A 16,017-nucleotide genomic window follows, 5' to 3' on the forward strand; every position below is an offset into this window, starting at 1 on the left:
GAAAATTAGCTGAAAATGAACATGCACTTCATTTTCTTGTTCAATATCATGTGATCTAAAGGAAGATTTAAATCAGTGTGATCTAAATTATAAACAAACCACATTTGTACACCAGTATTCAAATAACATCATAAAATGATGAACGTTGATTCCAGATATAGATAAGCCTTTAAAGCCAACTGTTGAGGCCGGGGGGGAAATACCCATAAGTTTTGCAAAAGTACCTGTCTTGCAAAACAGGGCCTTAAGTTTAGACTGTCACCTGGCTATTTTTGAACTCTAGATATTGAAAGGTCAGCTTCTACACCCGGGTAAACACCTACCGTGTTTTCATTTCCTGATATAATGTCACAGTGTCTGGGACTTTTGGTATTGCTGCTTTGAAACATATATCACTATAGTGCACACTGTTTCCTGTTATATCTGCTACTGATGTCTGGACTTGTTAGTGCAAGGAACTGATTTGCTAGTCATACATTTTGTAGACTTTATAACATCATTTGCTAACTAAGTATGAACCCTTCAGTTTGAACTTGGATGTTGGATGTCCTGCACGTTTTTGCTCTTCTTCCACCTTGTTTTAACTCAGCTGAAGTTAAAAGTAAGTACATGTTTTGCTTTGAGGAACAATACCGTTATATAGTAGTACGATATCGTCATAGAGTAGACAGTATGTTGCACACTCTATTTGGTTCCATATATATAGAGTCCATGCATAGAGGTTGTGTATTTGGTAGTATATGGACACACACTGCATATGGATAAGAAAAAAAGTGGACCGAAGTATTGAATGTGACATGCTATCCCAGAATTACCGGAACTTATAATTCTGGTAATTATTAACTATCATTAAAAATAGAAAAACGTAGAAAAAAGAGAGTTTTGAAAAGGTTGGTGATCAAAATTGTGTACTTGGCAGCAATTCCAATATAAAACATGGGCATGATATCTATATCTATATAAATATTGATCAATTGGTATCTGGTACTTAATTGATACTGTACAATATCACAATATCAAGCCACACATACATATTCTAAGCAGAAATTTATATATATATATATATATATATATATATATATATATATATATATATATATATATATATATGTATATCATGTCAGGATTTGCTCAGTATATGATATATACACATAGAGGGGCAACACCAACCTAAGGAGGGTCACAATACCTGTGTCCTGGAAGTTACTTGAAAGCTTTTGTACACAGATGGGTGGAGGGGCACAGGGGTCTGCTAGGAGGGGTACCATCCCCTGTACACTGGTCTTGCTACGGGCTTGATTTGTGCTAAAATCTGTGCGGAAATTTAAGTGACACTCTTTACTTTTATGAGTCATCAGTGTTGGTGCCCAAATGGTTAACAACATTAAAAGTGCTTTCCTATGGTCGCATTGAATCTCCCAATTTATTTTTTTGGACATCTTGACTGAGACTAGTTAAATTAGACCACGGGAGGGTGGCATTAAAATGCTTGTTGAAGTTGGAGCATGAAATAACCATGATTTGAACTTGTAACAGTCTAGCATACTTGAGATCAAAACTGATGGCCGACTTTAACCTGTACTACATTGCAAGGTTGAGTATATTTACAGTGATCCATAAAAAAAATAAAAAAATTCACCGGGCGTTAATTTTGTAGTTTTATACATGGTTTGGAGTATGGGTTACATGCCAGAGTGTGACAATTAATTGCAGCATAAAAATGACTGCCGTTTTCCAAATCTTTTGGAAAATGCTATTGGGTCTGTTTTGGTTCTATACAGTCATCATGTTTTATATACATATATAATGTATTGTCTTTGTGTGTGTCCATTTGTAGTTATGTGAATTTGACAGACCTTTGATGTAAATAACAATTAAGACAGAGGTGAATAATTGTTATCTTGTATATTTTGTCTTTTTTCTCTAGTTATCTCTTCCAGAGATGGTTCTCTGCGGGAAGGAAAGTTGCGGGGCGAATCTCCCAGAGGATGCAAACTTTTGCCTAAAATGTGGAGAACATGTTGACGATCCAAGTGGTGAGGAATGTCTTTTCTTCCTTAATATATGGTGGTTAATGATATTTTTGTAGTTACTAGTGGCATTGCCAACAAAATCATTTCAATTTAAATAATCGTTGAATTTCAATCTCAGTGTTTTGTAGCATCACAGTTATATACTGCGCCCAATGACAAGTTACCTCACAGGTACCCATTTAACCCCTGGGTGGAGAGAGGCAAGCATCTTGCCCAAGGACACAACGTAATGAACTAGGCAGGAATCGAACCAGCAGTCCATTGATCACGAGTCCGACGCCTTAGCCAATTGGCCACCACACTCTCTTAATCTTGACCTGAAACACTTCATGTGCTATAACTTGAGGGGTTACATCAACATTGACTTGAATGTGAATTATGCTGCAACATGTCTCCATCCCTCTCCATACTGACCCATTTCATCCCCTCCCCTTCCCCACTGACCCATTTTACCCCACACCCTCCACATTGACCCATTGAACCAATCACTCTCTCCACACTGACCCATTTCATCCCCTCCCCTCCCCACTGACCCATTTCACCCCACACCCTCCACATTGACCCAATTCATCCCACACTCCTCTCCACTGGCCCAATCCCCTGCCCCACTTTCCCACCTCCCCTTCCTACTGACCAATCCCCTTCCCAACCCAATTTATCCCATCCCCTGTACACTGACCCATTTCATTCCCATCCCATCCCCACTGACATATTCCTTACCACTGACCCATTGCATCCCCTCCCCACAGACACATTTTGAGGGGGGGTCTGTTACCATCTCCATCAGTTCCTTTTCCTAACCACTATTGAAGTTAACGATAAATACTTTTAATGTGGCAAAAAGACTACCCATCTATTTACAAGAACTGTATCTTTCTACATGCAATCTATTCCATTAGTTACTAGCATGAGCCACACTTAAGATGAGATGTTTACTTTTAATACCTATATCGCCCCCCCTCCCAACTTCCCCCTCCCAACTTCCCCCTCCCACCCCGATGAAGCTTGTTGTGATGGTGGTGATTGTGATGATCAATAATGATCATGGTGGTGGCAATAATGGCACCGGTCTTTAATAGTGACGATCAATGGACAGTGGATGGTGGTGATAATTATGGTGGTGGTGATAGATGGGAGGAGGTGTTGGTGATTGTGATACATAGCTGTAGAGCTGCAAAATCATGATTGCATTTATAATGTTTTTATGTTTTGACAACTAAAATTTTCCTTTAATCAAACAGATTCTGCAGTTGAAGAAAAGATCACATTCGACAAATTTGATTGTGACTTGCAACCGGTGAGCCAAAATCATATAAAATAGCAACAATGTATAACTTCAGAGGAAGAGTTCAAGTATGACAATTTTCTTCACATTTTACAAAAACAAATTATGTTCAAAGTTGACAGAACTTTTGAAATGACAAAGTTCTTTCTCAGTATAGTACTTCCTTGTTAATGTTCCCCAAATGAGATTTGGTAAATATATGCAGTAATCTTTTAAAGTTTTGTGACCATTTTTTCTTGTTTCCTCCCCTCCGTTAATATTTAGTGTTTCTCTCATTTGGTTTATTAGGAGTTTATAATCATACTGGTTCTTCAGTATACACATTGTTAGTTATTTTCAGGTTTTTTGTTGTCGTTTTTTCCCCATTTCTCTGGTGCATGGTTAGACTTGGAAGTAATACCTAAAGATTCTAGACAAGGTCATATCGATACAGTTAACCCAGCCAAAATGTCACGTTAACTTGTCAATTTTTAATCTTGATTTTCTAGGGCCAATTGAGAAATGGTGTTATGACTATTCGATGTGACACCAAGTCTAACACGAAGGTGTTGCTCATATCACCGACAACCGAATTGGATCACAGCCTAGACTTGTCCAAGTTTGAAACTATACCCAGTCCCGACAACCGTAGTGTACGACTAATTAGCACACCGGGACAGGACTTTCCGACTTTAAATTTTTCTTTCACAAACCCGTAAGTAGTGAAAATGAAAAAATAGAGATTCTTTCTTTAGCTGGCTGTTGGCCAGTTGTGACAGTTAACATTAGCTTAAATGTCTCAAAGTTGCTTTTTTTTTTTTTGCTGTTCATTTCCATGATTAGGATATATCTTTGTTATTCTAATATATTTTTTTATTGTCAAATCCATTATTACTCTATTGAGTGTCACACTGGTCGATTTTGATGTAAGAGGTCACATGAGGTCAAAACGTGAAATTCATATCAAAGTCTACTCCTCTGCCAGTTTTTGTGTTATTGTGATTTTAGTTGGCCATGCATGGGGATCATCAGTTAATGGGCCACAAAAGTGATTTATTTGTAATATGGTCAAAGGTCATCTCAGGTCATCTGAGTGATATCAAATACTGCCCCAGAACATTTACAAAGATGTACGTGGTCAATGTGTGTTTTGGAGCATCACCAGCCATGGGTTTCTTGACTAGGATTTTTTTTCTAGGGCCCAACTAGTTTCTCAACTGAGACTCCTCTCCACTAGGTCCTACTGGGTTCCTGTGATTGTAACTGTGAACTAAGCTTTGCAACTAGGATTTCTGTCAACACAATGTCTGTGCTGTGTTTGGATGTTACTGTACAGTAAAGCAGGCTCAACTGTGCCTGAACAACATGATGTTCAGTTTATACTAAATCTTACAGTAGTTTGCCATCTTGAGATAATGTTTTTACAAAGCCAGCATGTCACCTACTTACACTCCCACTCACAACAATACACGTACATTTCAGTTTCACTACATTAGAAACCAGTAAGAGACAAACAGTGTACTTGCAATACAAAACTATTTTGTAATTCTTGGAGTACAACTAACCATTACATACTTTGTTCAATGTCTCATTGACATCAGGTAGTTTGTAGTTGAGCTACTGCGTCATCTAGTTGCATATGTAAAGGTACTGTACGTAGATACAGCAGAAAGGGGGAAAGATCACATAGACACAAGCCTATAGCCAAGTTTATACAGGTACTATACTTCCTTATTTGACTGGTGCCAGACTTTACACCCCACCTATTCTTGTGGGAGGCTCTCAATATTCAAACCAGGGTCCCCGTGATTGATTGAAGCTCTGTGACGAGACAGTTAAATTTAATTGACAGAGTTTAATGCACTGCAACCTGAAAGGAATAAGCAGTACCTGGATGAGTAACATTGCAAGAAAAGAAAATATTGAAGCAGTAGACAAACAAATTACCGTGCCAATTGTCACAATTATTTACGAACCAGACCAGGAAGAATGGACTATACTGAAGGGACTCTAAATGAACAGATCATATTAAACAGGAAAATAATTCATCTGTATAAACTTATCAAATAGGGTGTCAAACCATTGATTTGTTGAAAGAAAAGGTATTGATGGTCACCGTTTTTTAGTACGGTAGCTATCAAAACAGTGTAATTCATTCGAAAAAGTTTGACATCCTATTAAAAAATATAATAGATGAGGAAGTTTATTACAAACCACATATAGACCTGTGTACTGTAGTACGTCACAACGATAAAAAAAGAAAACAAGTTTTATTTAGAGACATTGGAATAATGGTGTTTGTATGCATCGGGGTGAGTAATAGATGTATCTAGTAAACATTCTCTTTGAGGGAATTGTCCAACAAGGAACTAACTTAGATGTTGGAAAGTGGTAAACAAAATTTACCCAATATATTGCATCATACAGTTGTCTACACATCTGTGTCTATATATCAACTCAGTTCTCTTGAATGGGAGCAACAACGTACAGCACTTTGCCAGATAACTTGGCATTCTGTGACTCTATGTGCATGGTTGTATCTCATTTACGATGAAATATGTCAATGGGAAGTCTTCATTTTGAAGCAAAGTCAATTCTTATAGCTGCTCATCATGCTAGTGGCAACAATAACGTATCAGGTTTTGCTCTTTACAGGAATAGCTATAATCAATGTTGTGCAGCACTCCTGACCAAGAGACCAACTTCTTCGGTCGAGTATGATCGCCCAAGTCCTAGACGCAAACATCGTGGACCCAATGAGTGCAGTTCTTTGAGCAAATCCTCTGGTTATGAAGTTCTACAAGAGAAAACATTGGTAATCATGTTTCTGATTTCCTGTCAAAAATTTGAGTATAAATTTATACATCTTGAGGGATGCGTGTAGGTTACCTTTCAAAATAGAAAACATTTAGCTATACCAACCACACTTCCCAAGCAGATATTTCAGCTATATATACTTAACATACTTCCTTACATATAAGAAATGGGGCTAAAGTTGTCGTTATATTGTTCATCGCTGAGGGTATAATTAGCCTGTTCCAGCTTTTGAGACTATCCCCAAAATGTTGAGAAGTTACTTTGAAGGAAACTGGGTCAAATGTATAGCAGGGATTGGAATTGATTATGAAGTACATACAAGTATTGCTAGCACAGAATTAGATATGTTGATTGCTCCTGATCTTGCAAGTATTTCCCCCCCCTCCCCCCACCACCACCTTAACCCCTTTTCCCTCCCGTGCCAGCTTCCTTCGATGTTTGTTAATTGTAAGGAGGCAACAAAAAAAGGTTGTGTGTGCGGTTTAGTGACGTTAAATCTGACAACAAATGAGTTTTTTCAGACTCCATTGCCCCCCCCCCCCGTCAATCTAATCAAACAAGTCTCGTAGTTGATGTATACACTTCATGTACCACAATAGGATTATCAGAACCGCAAAGGGCACTTGTAAACAGTAGACGATAATATTAGTTATAACAAATAAGGAACTCTTCCTGTATATCCTGTTTACACTTTATCACCAGTAGAATAACATGTTGATATGGTCCTGTGAAATCAGAGCATGTGAACTTTGAAGTTTAATCTTGTTGATTGTGTTGTCAAAGTATTTCTGCACTGTCATGTGATTTCTTGGTTGTTTGAGGGCTTATTTGATTGGGATCGGTGGGGGCCTGGGGGGGGGGGGCGGGGAATGTGCAAGGAAGGTTGTGGTGCATTGTACACTTATATGGGTGTTAACAAGAGTTGTCCAATTTACTGTTTTCAGTTTGAGGAAGATATTCAGTACTTGTACAACATAGAGTTATCTCTCCGCCTCATTGACCGAATGGTTTGTCTTGATTTGTCCCCACAGTTTGCAAGGGGTGCAGGTCTCGAAGAATTGTCATTGAGCGGAGGTAAGTTGACAAGTTCAGTGAAATAAAGCTAACAATTGATCTCAGTACTTAAGTATTCTGAGGAAGGTGTAGGAATAGTTCTTTACATGTAGGTAAGTAAGTATTCTGGGGAAAGTGGTTTAATAATAATAAATGTAAGAATTGATCTCAGAACTTAAGTATTCTGAGGAAGGTGTAGGAATAGTTCTTTTCATGTAGGTAAGTAAGTATTCTGGGGAAAGTGGTTGAATAATAATAAAGGTAACAATTGATCTCAGTACTTAAGTATTCTGAGGAAGGTGTAGGAATAGTTCTTTACATGTAGGTAAGTAAGTATTCTGAGGAAAGTGTACTGATAAATGAAGGTAACAATTGGTTTAGTATTCTGAGGAAGGTGTAGGAATAGTTCTTTTCATGTAGGTAAGTAAGTATTCTGGGGAAGTGGTTGAATAATAATGAAGGTAACAATTGATCTCAGTACTTAAGTATTCTGAGGAAAGGTGTAGGAATAGTTCTTTACATATAGGTAAGTAAGAATTGTGAGGAAAGTGTATGAATTAATGAAGGTAACAACTGATCTCAGCACTTAAGTATTTTGAGGAAGGTGTAAGAATAGTTCTTTACATGTAGGTAAGTAAGTATTCTGAGGAAAGTGTCTGAATAAATGAAATTAACAATTTATCTCAGTACTTAAGTATTCTGAGGAAGGTGTAGGAATGGTTCTTTACATGTAGGTAAGTAAGTATTCGGAGGAAAGTGTATGGATTAATGAAGGTAACAATTGGTTTAGTATTCGGAGGAAAGGTGTAGGAATAGTTCTTTACATGTGGGTAAGTAAGTATTCAGAGGAAAGTGTATGAATAAATGAAGGTAACAATTGATCTCAGAACTTAAGTATAGGTAAATAATATTGAAACAGACTGCAGTTAAGGTTGAGGTTCCAAACAAACAAATGGGAAAACACTTGAAGGGAATTGAGAGAAACGGAAGGAGAAAATGAAGGAAAAAGTAAATAAAAATGAAACAATTCTGATTAATTAGTTCTGACACTAATTAGTGTCTTTAATTATTTATAGTGTAGACAAATGCAGTCATGTTTATAGTCTAAAAGAGAGTAAAATTACACAAATATGATGAGGTTTACTAAATGTTATGATTTGTTCATCATTAATGGACGTTAAATGGACGCAGAATATGAATTTTGGTATCTTGTGAAACCAAACTAAAATATTAAAATCGAATGCATAATTCATGCCATTTGAAAGGAAAAATTAGTCACTTTTATAGGTTAAAAAGTGTATAAGAGACATTTATTTCAATATTTTCAATATTTGCAATATAGTTACATTTTACCTTCAGTTTCATGAACTTTTCACTTTACTGTACAGAATCCACCTCATCTTCCGAATGTGGGATCATATCCTTAAATGATGAAAATAAGGACTTGCTCACAGGAGCTGGTTGTAACGCCCAAAATAGAAGGAAGAGGTTAGAAAACAAATTTTCATTCTCTTGAAAGATTCTCTTTGGGTTTGTTTTTTTATTTACATTTTTGTTCTCATATGAAGATTGCTCTTGGTGCAGCAGGCTTACCAGAAATGCCGCATCCAAACACCTATCCCTTTAATTCATGGAATTCATACATATGTCAAGAATTTTTAATTTTTTAAATTATCATTCTGGGCTCTACTGCAATGCAAGTGTGAGAAAGTATACGGCTGATCGGTTTATAGACCTCAACAGAAAGAGCCTTTGTACAGCTAGCCCAGATGGTGGTGGGTTTAAAATTAAGAGCTTAAACTTCCTTCTCCCAGGCACTTTCTTTGGCTTGATGTCTTGCAGTTTTCTACCCTTTGAGAAGTCGGTGGCTGATTGCGGTAAAGCGATAATAGAGTAATTATTCTAAGTAATGCTACCTTTTGTCTGTACCTACTATTCAAGGTAATAATAAAGTCCAACTGAAGTTTGCCTATAGCTCTATACATCTATCTAAAACATTGATGAATTTTTACACTGTTTTGAGGGGAGAGAGCCACTACTCCCCCCTTCCTTTTTTATTTGAGGGGTGGGAGGTCGGAAGGATTTACGGGGGTTGCAGTTAAGGTGTTAATCGCACGTTAAGACCAATCCAGTAGACAATAATGTCAACTCCTACATTATGAGTTTTCAGACACTGTATTAGCGTTGCCACGGTAATTGAATAGCCTTTAAGAAATTCATCTTCGTCATATTTGTGTCAAACTAAACATTTGATTTCACAAAGCTTTTAATTCAGTCTCTTTGCTATCATATGCATCATATCTACTTTAATACATACAATTATAACAGTTAAATTGAAGTTCACAAAATTTTCTTTGGTTTTTGGAAGTTAAAACAAGCGTCATAGTATACTTGACAGAAATGAAAGAGAAGAATCGGTTCGTCAGTCTTATCCTGAATGACAAAATAGCTTTTGTTAAGCAAATTTGCTAAACATGCTGCATGTTGCTCAATAAAATGGTAAACAAATATTCATGTAATAGTGTTGCTTATTGCATGGGTACACTTAATTTAACTTCTGTCTTATTTAGTCCCTCAGTTTTAATATTTCCCGCCGATATTGTGCTCTTAATATCTCACGTTCTCTCTCCTTTTCGCAGGGAGGTGACGTTAACTAAAGACCAATTGAATTCTTTGCAACCGAGAAGATGCCCTCTGAGTAAAATACCCATGTAAGTTTTGACGAGTCAGAATCTCATTAAGGTTCATGGTCTTTTATAATTCATATCTTAAGCGCTTGTGGGTCCCCAATGAACTGTTCTTTTGTGTTCATGCCACAGGAGTCGGGTGTGAAAAGAGAATTGGGTTCAGAGCCATTTTGTTTTTTATTTGCAGGATGTATATATTCCTCGATTTCTTTGATACGTGACATAAAAAAATTAAAAAAAATATATGTGAAAGCAAACCCCAGCTGAAATTACAACTTTTCAGCTGTTAAACAGCATTCCCCTTTTAATTATACTGAAGAAGAGAGTTTGTCACATCCAGTACATCTCGAAAGAAAGCTTTTATCTCAAGTTGAAATTAATGGATTGCTGTATATTGAGGCGGCAAGCAGCTTTGCTTCTCTCTCGCTTTTGTTTCAAAATGCGGACTCAGACGGTTTCGTAGCTCATTCCTCTTTTCTATATTTTTGTTGCCTTGTAGAGTAACCAGGGGGGCGACATTCAATAACATAACGATGCGGGAGGGAGACGAAATACTGCAAATCAACAAAGAAAACACCGACAATCTTGAAATGGAGGATTTAACGGAACAGGAGGTAAGTAGTGTATGCATTCTGGAGGTGACAGGGAAAATGCGTGGAAATGGAAAGGAAAAAAAAGGTCTATACTTCAAGAAAAATGGCAGGTCAAGCTTTAATTCTGACAGACATGTGCCTTGCAAGTAACTTATCCCAAGAAGGCAGTTTAAAAGTGACCAGTGTTTCTTCTTTCAGACTATCCTGCGATGTGTATGTATATGTATATTAGATCCTCCTGCATGCAGGAAATTGCGAAGAAGCCTCATTGGCTTATCAAAGCCGCAAGCGGACCGAAACCAGTCTCTTACATGCATATTTAACGTCCATGATTATGAATTGTTAATGGTCAACAACTCTGTAACTGGACGACATACATTAATCTGGGAGTGACTCGAACAGGCCACCTTGTGATTGAAAGTTACCGGCGTTAACCACTGAGCTAACACTCCATATAGTTAAAAGGTCAGGGTATTCCCCTCTCCCCACCCCTCACCTACTGCCCCCATGGCAAAACTGAACTGTGCTTTTTTGCTTTCTCTCTAGCTGAAAATCACCTTCCGGCCTTGCCAACAAGCACTTTCTTTCCCACACATACAAAATACTGGAGGTGGACTTGGTATAACTTGGGACGGAAATGTCGTAAGTATAGTCAATGAAAGGCACATTAATAATGTGAGAAACTTCTTGAGAACTTCATTACAAAGATTTAAGAAATTCATGCCACCAACAAGAAAAATAAAGATGCCATGATCTTGTCCCAAACTCCAGGTGTATCTTGATTTGGTTTTACTGAATGTAGCTGATCCGGTTTTGCCCGATAAATTTTAATCGAGAAATTAATTAAAGTCGGTATCTGCTCATCTGTCAATGTAATCTTTCACACTTCCAAGTGTCATGAAAGAAAGCCAACTTTTGACAGGAATATGTGATTTTTTCGATGAGGATAAATGTTTTGGACATTGCAGCCAAAAAAGTGATCTGTCTGTTAAATCCTGTGAAAATATGTTATCACAGGAGAGATTTATGAATTGTCTTGTTTCTAGTAAGGATGGGGTTGTTTTTTATCCTGAAAAGTTTAGAAATTACCTAGGAAGAAAATGTAAAAGTTACACAATCTAAATTACGTTGACCTAAAAGTACAAGTAACACATCAGTATGTACAGCAGGAGAACAGAGTTCAATTCTGTTTTGTTTTTTGTTCTCTTTTCTGATTGTAAAGTTCGGTAATTGTTCACAGGGAGTGTCACTGCCCGACAAGTCCTATAGGGTTTGTTAGTACCCTTCCTCACACAAGTTTTGTTTCTTATCTCTGTCTATGCTTTATGTCATACTTTAAATAAATGAAAAAATGAAAATCTAGTCTTCATCAAGTTTGCAGAACCACATCTCCGGTTTCATTTGTAGAGTTAAAGTACTATGAATAACGTACAGACGATCTGTATCCATTTTTGTCCCAAACGCCGTTGATGATAAAAAAAGCTATTTGTCACTATAGCGCTACATTTGGTTTAAGTAAAGATATTACCAACAAGATAGTCAACCAACCATAATAGAAATTTAACAATTTTTTAATGTGTAAAGAAATATCCTTCAATGAAATATCCTTCAATGTTTTTTTTTCGAAATGAACAATATAAATCTGACAGCAATTTATTTCATGACAAAAGTTTGACGGTTTCAACCTTTAAATCTGGCTTTGACACTTGCGTTTATGGTTTAAGACAGAGGATGGGTAGGCTACTGAATGGATCCTGTGGGCGGTGCTGAAAGTTTGTACCCAATCTTCAGGGCATAACACTTTTATATAAAGGATTTACCTATACTCCTGTAAAATGGTAATCTAACATTAATAAATAGTCCAAGAAAAGATCAGGTAATTCTATATAGGATACACTATCGATCTGATGTGTTGAAGTATCGGATCACAAGTCAGAGCCTTTATTAAAAAGTACCCAAAAACTATATCATTCCGAGCCATAAGGTTTCTTACAAGAGCGGCATTAATAAGTTCTTGAAAGACTCCTAGCGAGACACATTTAAATCCATGAGGGTGGCATCCATTCTGTACACAGACTGTAATATGCCCACCTAGTGTGGTCTTAGGATTTAGTCTTTCATAACATCAAGCTTAACTTGTTCTTCACTTCATTTCGTTTTAAGGTGGTGGATATTACAGATGGCCCATTTGTGGAAGAAGCTCGCAAGAAATCGCTTACAGAAGAAGGCAATCCGTTTTGTCTTACCCACTGCAATGGATACTTCATTCCTCTTCACCGCACCAATCCTGAAAAGGTAGACTACCATTTGGACCATTTTTTTTTTTTTTACCGCATATATGCTGCAGAATATTGTCACAGATATGGAGGGCTAGGACTATCAATGCAGTATTTATGGCTCGTTGAAGCTTTCATGAATCACTGTATTAGAAGCATTGTACGGACTTTAGACTAGCCTGGCATAATTCCGATCCCTAAATTTCAGCTGATGTTCTTTCGGTGATTGAGTTGTTGACGGTCGACTTGATCCACTAAATTGTTAAGAAACCATTGAAAACAACTACTGTAAGTGCAGGTTTCAGGTTTTGAGGACAAATACCTCAGACAAGAGAGATTAATTTTTAAGTGGCTGGATTATGAAGTTCAACCCTGCACCGCTCTTGAAGCCGGCCCCCTCAGATGGGCAACGCAGAGCTCAAGGGGGTATTTGTTAAGGTTGATCCCAAGGAGCACTATATAAGAAAGTTTTACCACAGAAAGAATCAGGTCACAGAGAGTTATAATTTCGGCTAGTCAGCTTTTACTGGAATAGTATGTTGTCTTCATGTTGGTGACTGAAAGGTTTTAGTTGAGGAATTTGAAGTTTTTTGAAGTTATTTGAAGTATTTGAAGTTATTTGAAATATTTGAAGTTTTAGTTGAAGTATTTGAAGTTTTTTGAAGTTTTAGTTGAAGTATTTGAAGTTTTAGTTGAAGTTTCTTGAAGTAGTTGAAGTTATTTGAAGAACTTGAAGTTTTAGTTGAAGTATTTGAAACCTGTTACAACACCTCTTCTACTTTCTTCTCTTCAAAAGCAGATGCAGGATGTTTTCAGGAAGGCTGGAGATAAGCTGAGCTTGATATTCCAACCGGTACTGAGAATGAAGGCTGTGGCAGGAAGGTAGTGCGGTGTTACCCGGTCTCAGCCCGTAACCGGTGCTTGTAAAACTTCACACTATGATGCAATTGACTGCAGTCGAGAACAGCCTTCATCATAAAGAACCAATCACAGCATATCAATTCACTTTACAGGGTTGTCAGATGGTGCTGTAAAGTATTCTCACTTTGATGTAAGAATGAACGTTGGATGCAACTTAAGGTTCATAGGAATCGCCAGTCATAACAGTCTTCATGACACTATGATGCAATTCGTGGGAGTCGGAAAAACAGTTGGCCATGATTGTCTGCACACTGCCATCCGATTTCAAGGGTTCACAGATGGCGCTGTAAATGTTAAGTATGGAAATTGGAAAAGATTGGACAGCCCTTTAAATTGTGATGGATATTAAAGCCTTCAGGGCTGTAGTGAAATTGTTGTATATAGACTTCATGTAAAACATATCTGATTTAAATTAATGCAGTTTGAGTTGGGTCAAGTAGGAACTTTACTTAAACTTCTATTCTATTCACAAAACCATCCATAAGGTAAACTCTCACCTCAATTGAAGGTGGTGTTTCTGGAAATTTGTTAGCAAATATTACGAAGAGAGTTTTTATTACTGACAAACATCCAGCGTCATATCAGATTATTTTACAGAGAGGTTTGAAAACTGACCTTTAGCAAGAGAGAGACCGTATAGTTTTATTTCCTTCTTTTTGTTAAAAGACACATGGTTTGAACCAAGTCAAATTTTACTGAATCAAACTTTTACATTGAGATGTACATATCGTTGATAAATTTATAAACCCTTTTTTCTGGGGAAAAAACTCCAGACCCTTTTTGTGAGAGTAGCTTTCAGGACCCTGGATCCACCACAGCTTAAAGGCATTGAAGACTCGCTCCAAACTGCGTGCGGCCATTTGAAAACGTTAACTTTCCGTTGCTTGCAAGTGAAGTTTTTTGTGTCGCTACAAAATGCAGACAGTATTGAAACGTGATACCTTGTTATCTTTAGCTGGACCTGAGATGTCCATCACTGTGTTGTAGGTATTGACCACAGCTGTATGTACTGACTGTACACTAGTGTCTAATTACCGACGGATGCAAGCTGTTCGTGTGTATTTTCTGGGATTGCTGGTGGAATCTAACACTTCTGTTACACCTCATTCGAAACTAGGTCAGATTACCTGCATTAGACGTTTCTTTTTGCGCGAGTCTTCACACCCTTTAATGCTGTTGGTAATGGCATACCAGAATTTTTGGCATTTGTTACAATCTATCTTTCTTTGATGATGAATCAAACTTTTATATTGAAATGTATATATTGTTGATAAATTTATAAACCCTTTTTCTGGGGAAAAACTCCAGACCCTCTTTGTGAGAGTCCCTTTCAGGACCCTGGATCCCCCACAGCTTAAAGGCATTGAAGGCTCGCCCCAAGCCGTGTGCGGCCATTTCAAAATGTTAACTTTCCGTGAAGTTTTTTTTCGTGTCGCTGCAAAATGCAGACAGTAGTGAAATGTGATACCTTGTTATCTTTAGCTAGACCTGAGATGTCCATTGCTGTATTGTTTTTACACTGTGCTGTTGGAATTGACAGCAGCTGTATGTATTGACTGTGTACACTAGTGTCTAATTACCGACGGTAGGAAGCTGTGTGTGTATTTTCTGGGATCGATGGTGGTGTCTAACAATTCTGTTACACCTCATTCAAAACTAGGTCAGATTACCTGCATTAGACATTTCTTTTTGCGCGAGTCTTCACACCCTTTAATGCTGTTGGTAATGGCTTGTATACCAGAATTTTTGGCATTTGTTACAATCAACTGGTCTTTCTATGAGGATGCATTAGTCTTGGGAATGAGTTTCATGAGAAGGGATGGAAATGCTGACAGGAACCGGTGCCTGCAGTGGTGTTACCATATATATTTTTTGATTATTATTTTGTTCATCAATTGAACAATGCAGATGTATGCTATTCAAATCTGTTGTACCATTGCAGCCTATTTATCATACATAGAGAGAAAGAGAGTTAGTTTTATTAATATATTGTATGTTGTAAATTAATGGAGAAAGAAACTTTTTCACTAGAATTAATAGTCTCTCAGAGTTGTGGTATATCTCTTCTTTGTCTCTTTGTACTTCTTGTGTGCTAAATATTTACTTGGTATATATGTGTATATATATATATATATATATATATATATATATATATATATATATATATATATATATACACATATATACATATATATATATATATATATATATATATATATATGTATATATATAAATATATACAGACACAACATTAATGTGATAATTAACATATTAATTATGCACCCAACTCACATAATATCTTTTCATATTACCCTCTCTCACTTGACTCCGTATACTTCACGATTAGAGCCAGAAGTTAGGAGATTTGGTAGG

At 37.0% G+C, this 16,017-nt stretch overlaps 1 protein-coding gene across 3 annotated transcripts; it reads left to right on the forward strand.

Annotated features, from left to right (window-relative positions):
• On the forward strand, positions 1-15,693 carry LOC139967477 (uncharacterized). Of its 3 annotated transcripts, none has more exons than XM_071971340.1 (12): positions 1-601; positions 1,928-2,036; positions 3,275-3,330; positions 3,807-4,012; positions 5,953-6,112; positions 7,146-7,188; positions 8,556-8,655; positions 9,807-9,878; positions 10,354-10,468; positions 10,994-11,089; positions 12,611-12,742; positions 13,517-15,693. In XM_071971340.1, the coding sequence occupies exons 1-12, from the start codon at positions 545-547 to the stop codon at positions 13,607-13,609; spliced, it is 1,239 nt and encodes a 412-aa protein (XP_071827441.1). In that variant the 5' UTR covers positions 1-544; the 3' UTR covers positions 13,610-15,693. The 3 variants fall into 3 exon arrangements, with proteins under 3 accessions (XP_071827441.1, XP_071827442.1, XP_071827443.1); XM_071971341.1 differs by having other exon boundaries at positions 13,520-15,693; XM_071971342.1 differs by having other exon boundaries at positions 5-601; positions 13,523-15,693.
• The last annotated feature ends 324 nt before the right edge of the window (positions 15,694-16,017 follow it).

Source organism: Apostichopus japonicus, chromosome 5, assembly GCF_037975245.1.
Source record: "Apostichopus japonicus isolate 1M-3 chromosome 5, ASM3797524v1, whole genome shotgun sequence".
Classification (NCBI taxonomy): domain Eukaryota; kingdom Metazoa; phylum Echinodermata; class Holothuroidea; order Aspidochirotida; family Stichopodidae; genus Apostichopus; species Apostichopus japonicus.

Bases quoted from the DNA above. Each gene is read 5' to 3' on its own strand.
- LOC139967477 (XM_071971340.1), top strand. From the start codon at position 545: ATGTCCTGCACGTTTTTGCTCTTCTTCCACCTTGTTTTAACTCAGCTG. The intron at 3,331-3,806 runs GTGAGCCAAAAT...TTGATTTTCTAG, and splicing joins TTGATTGTGACTTGCAACCG to GGCCAATTGAGAAATGGTGT. The intron at 8,656-9,806 runs GTTAGAAAACAA...TCCTTTTCGCAG, and splicing joins GCCCAAAATAGAAGGAAGAG to GGAGGTGACGTTAACTAAAG.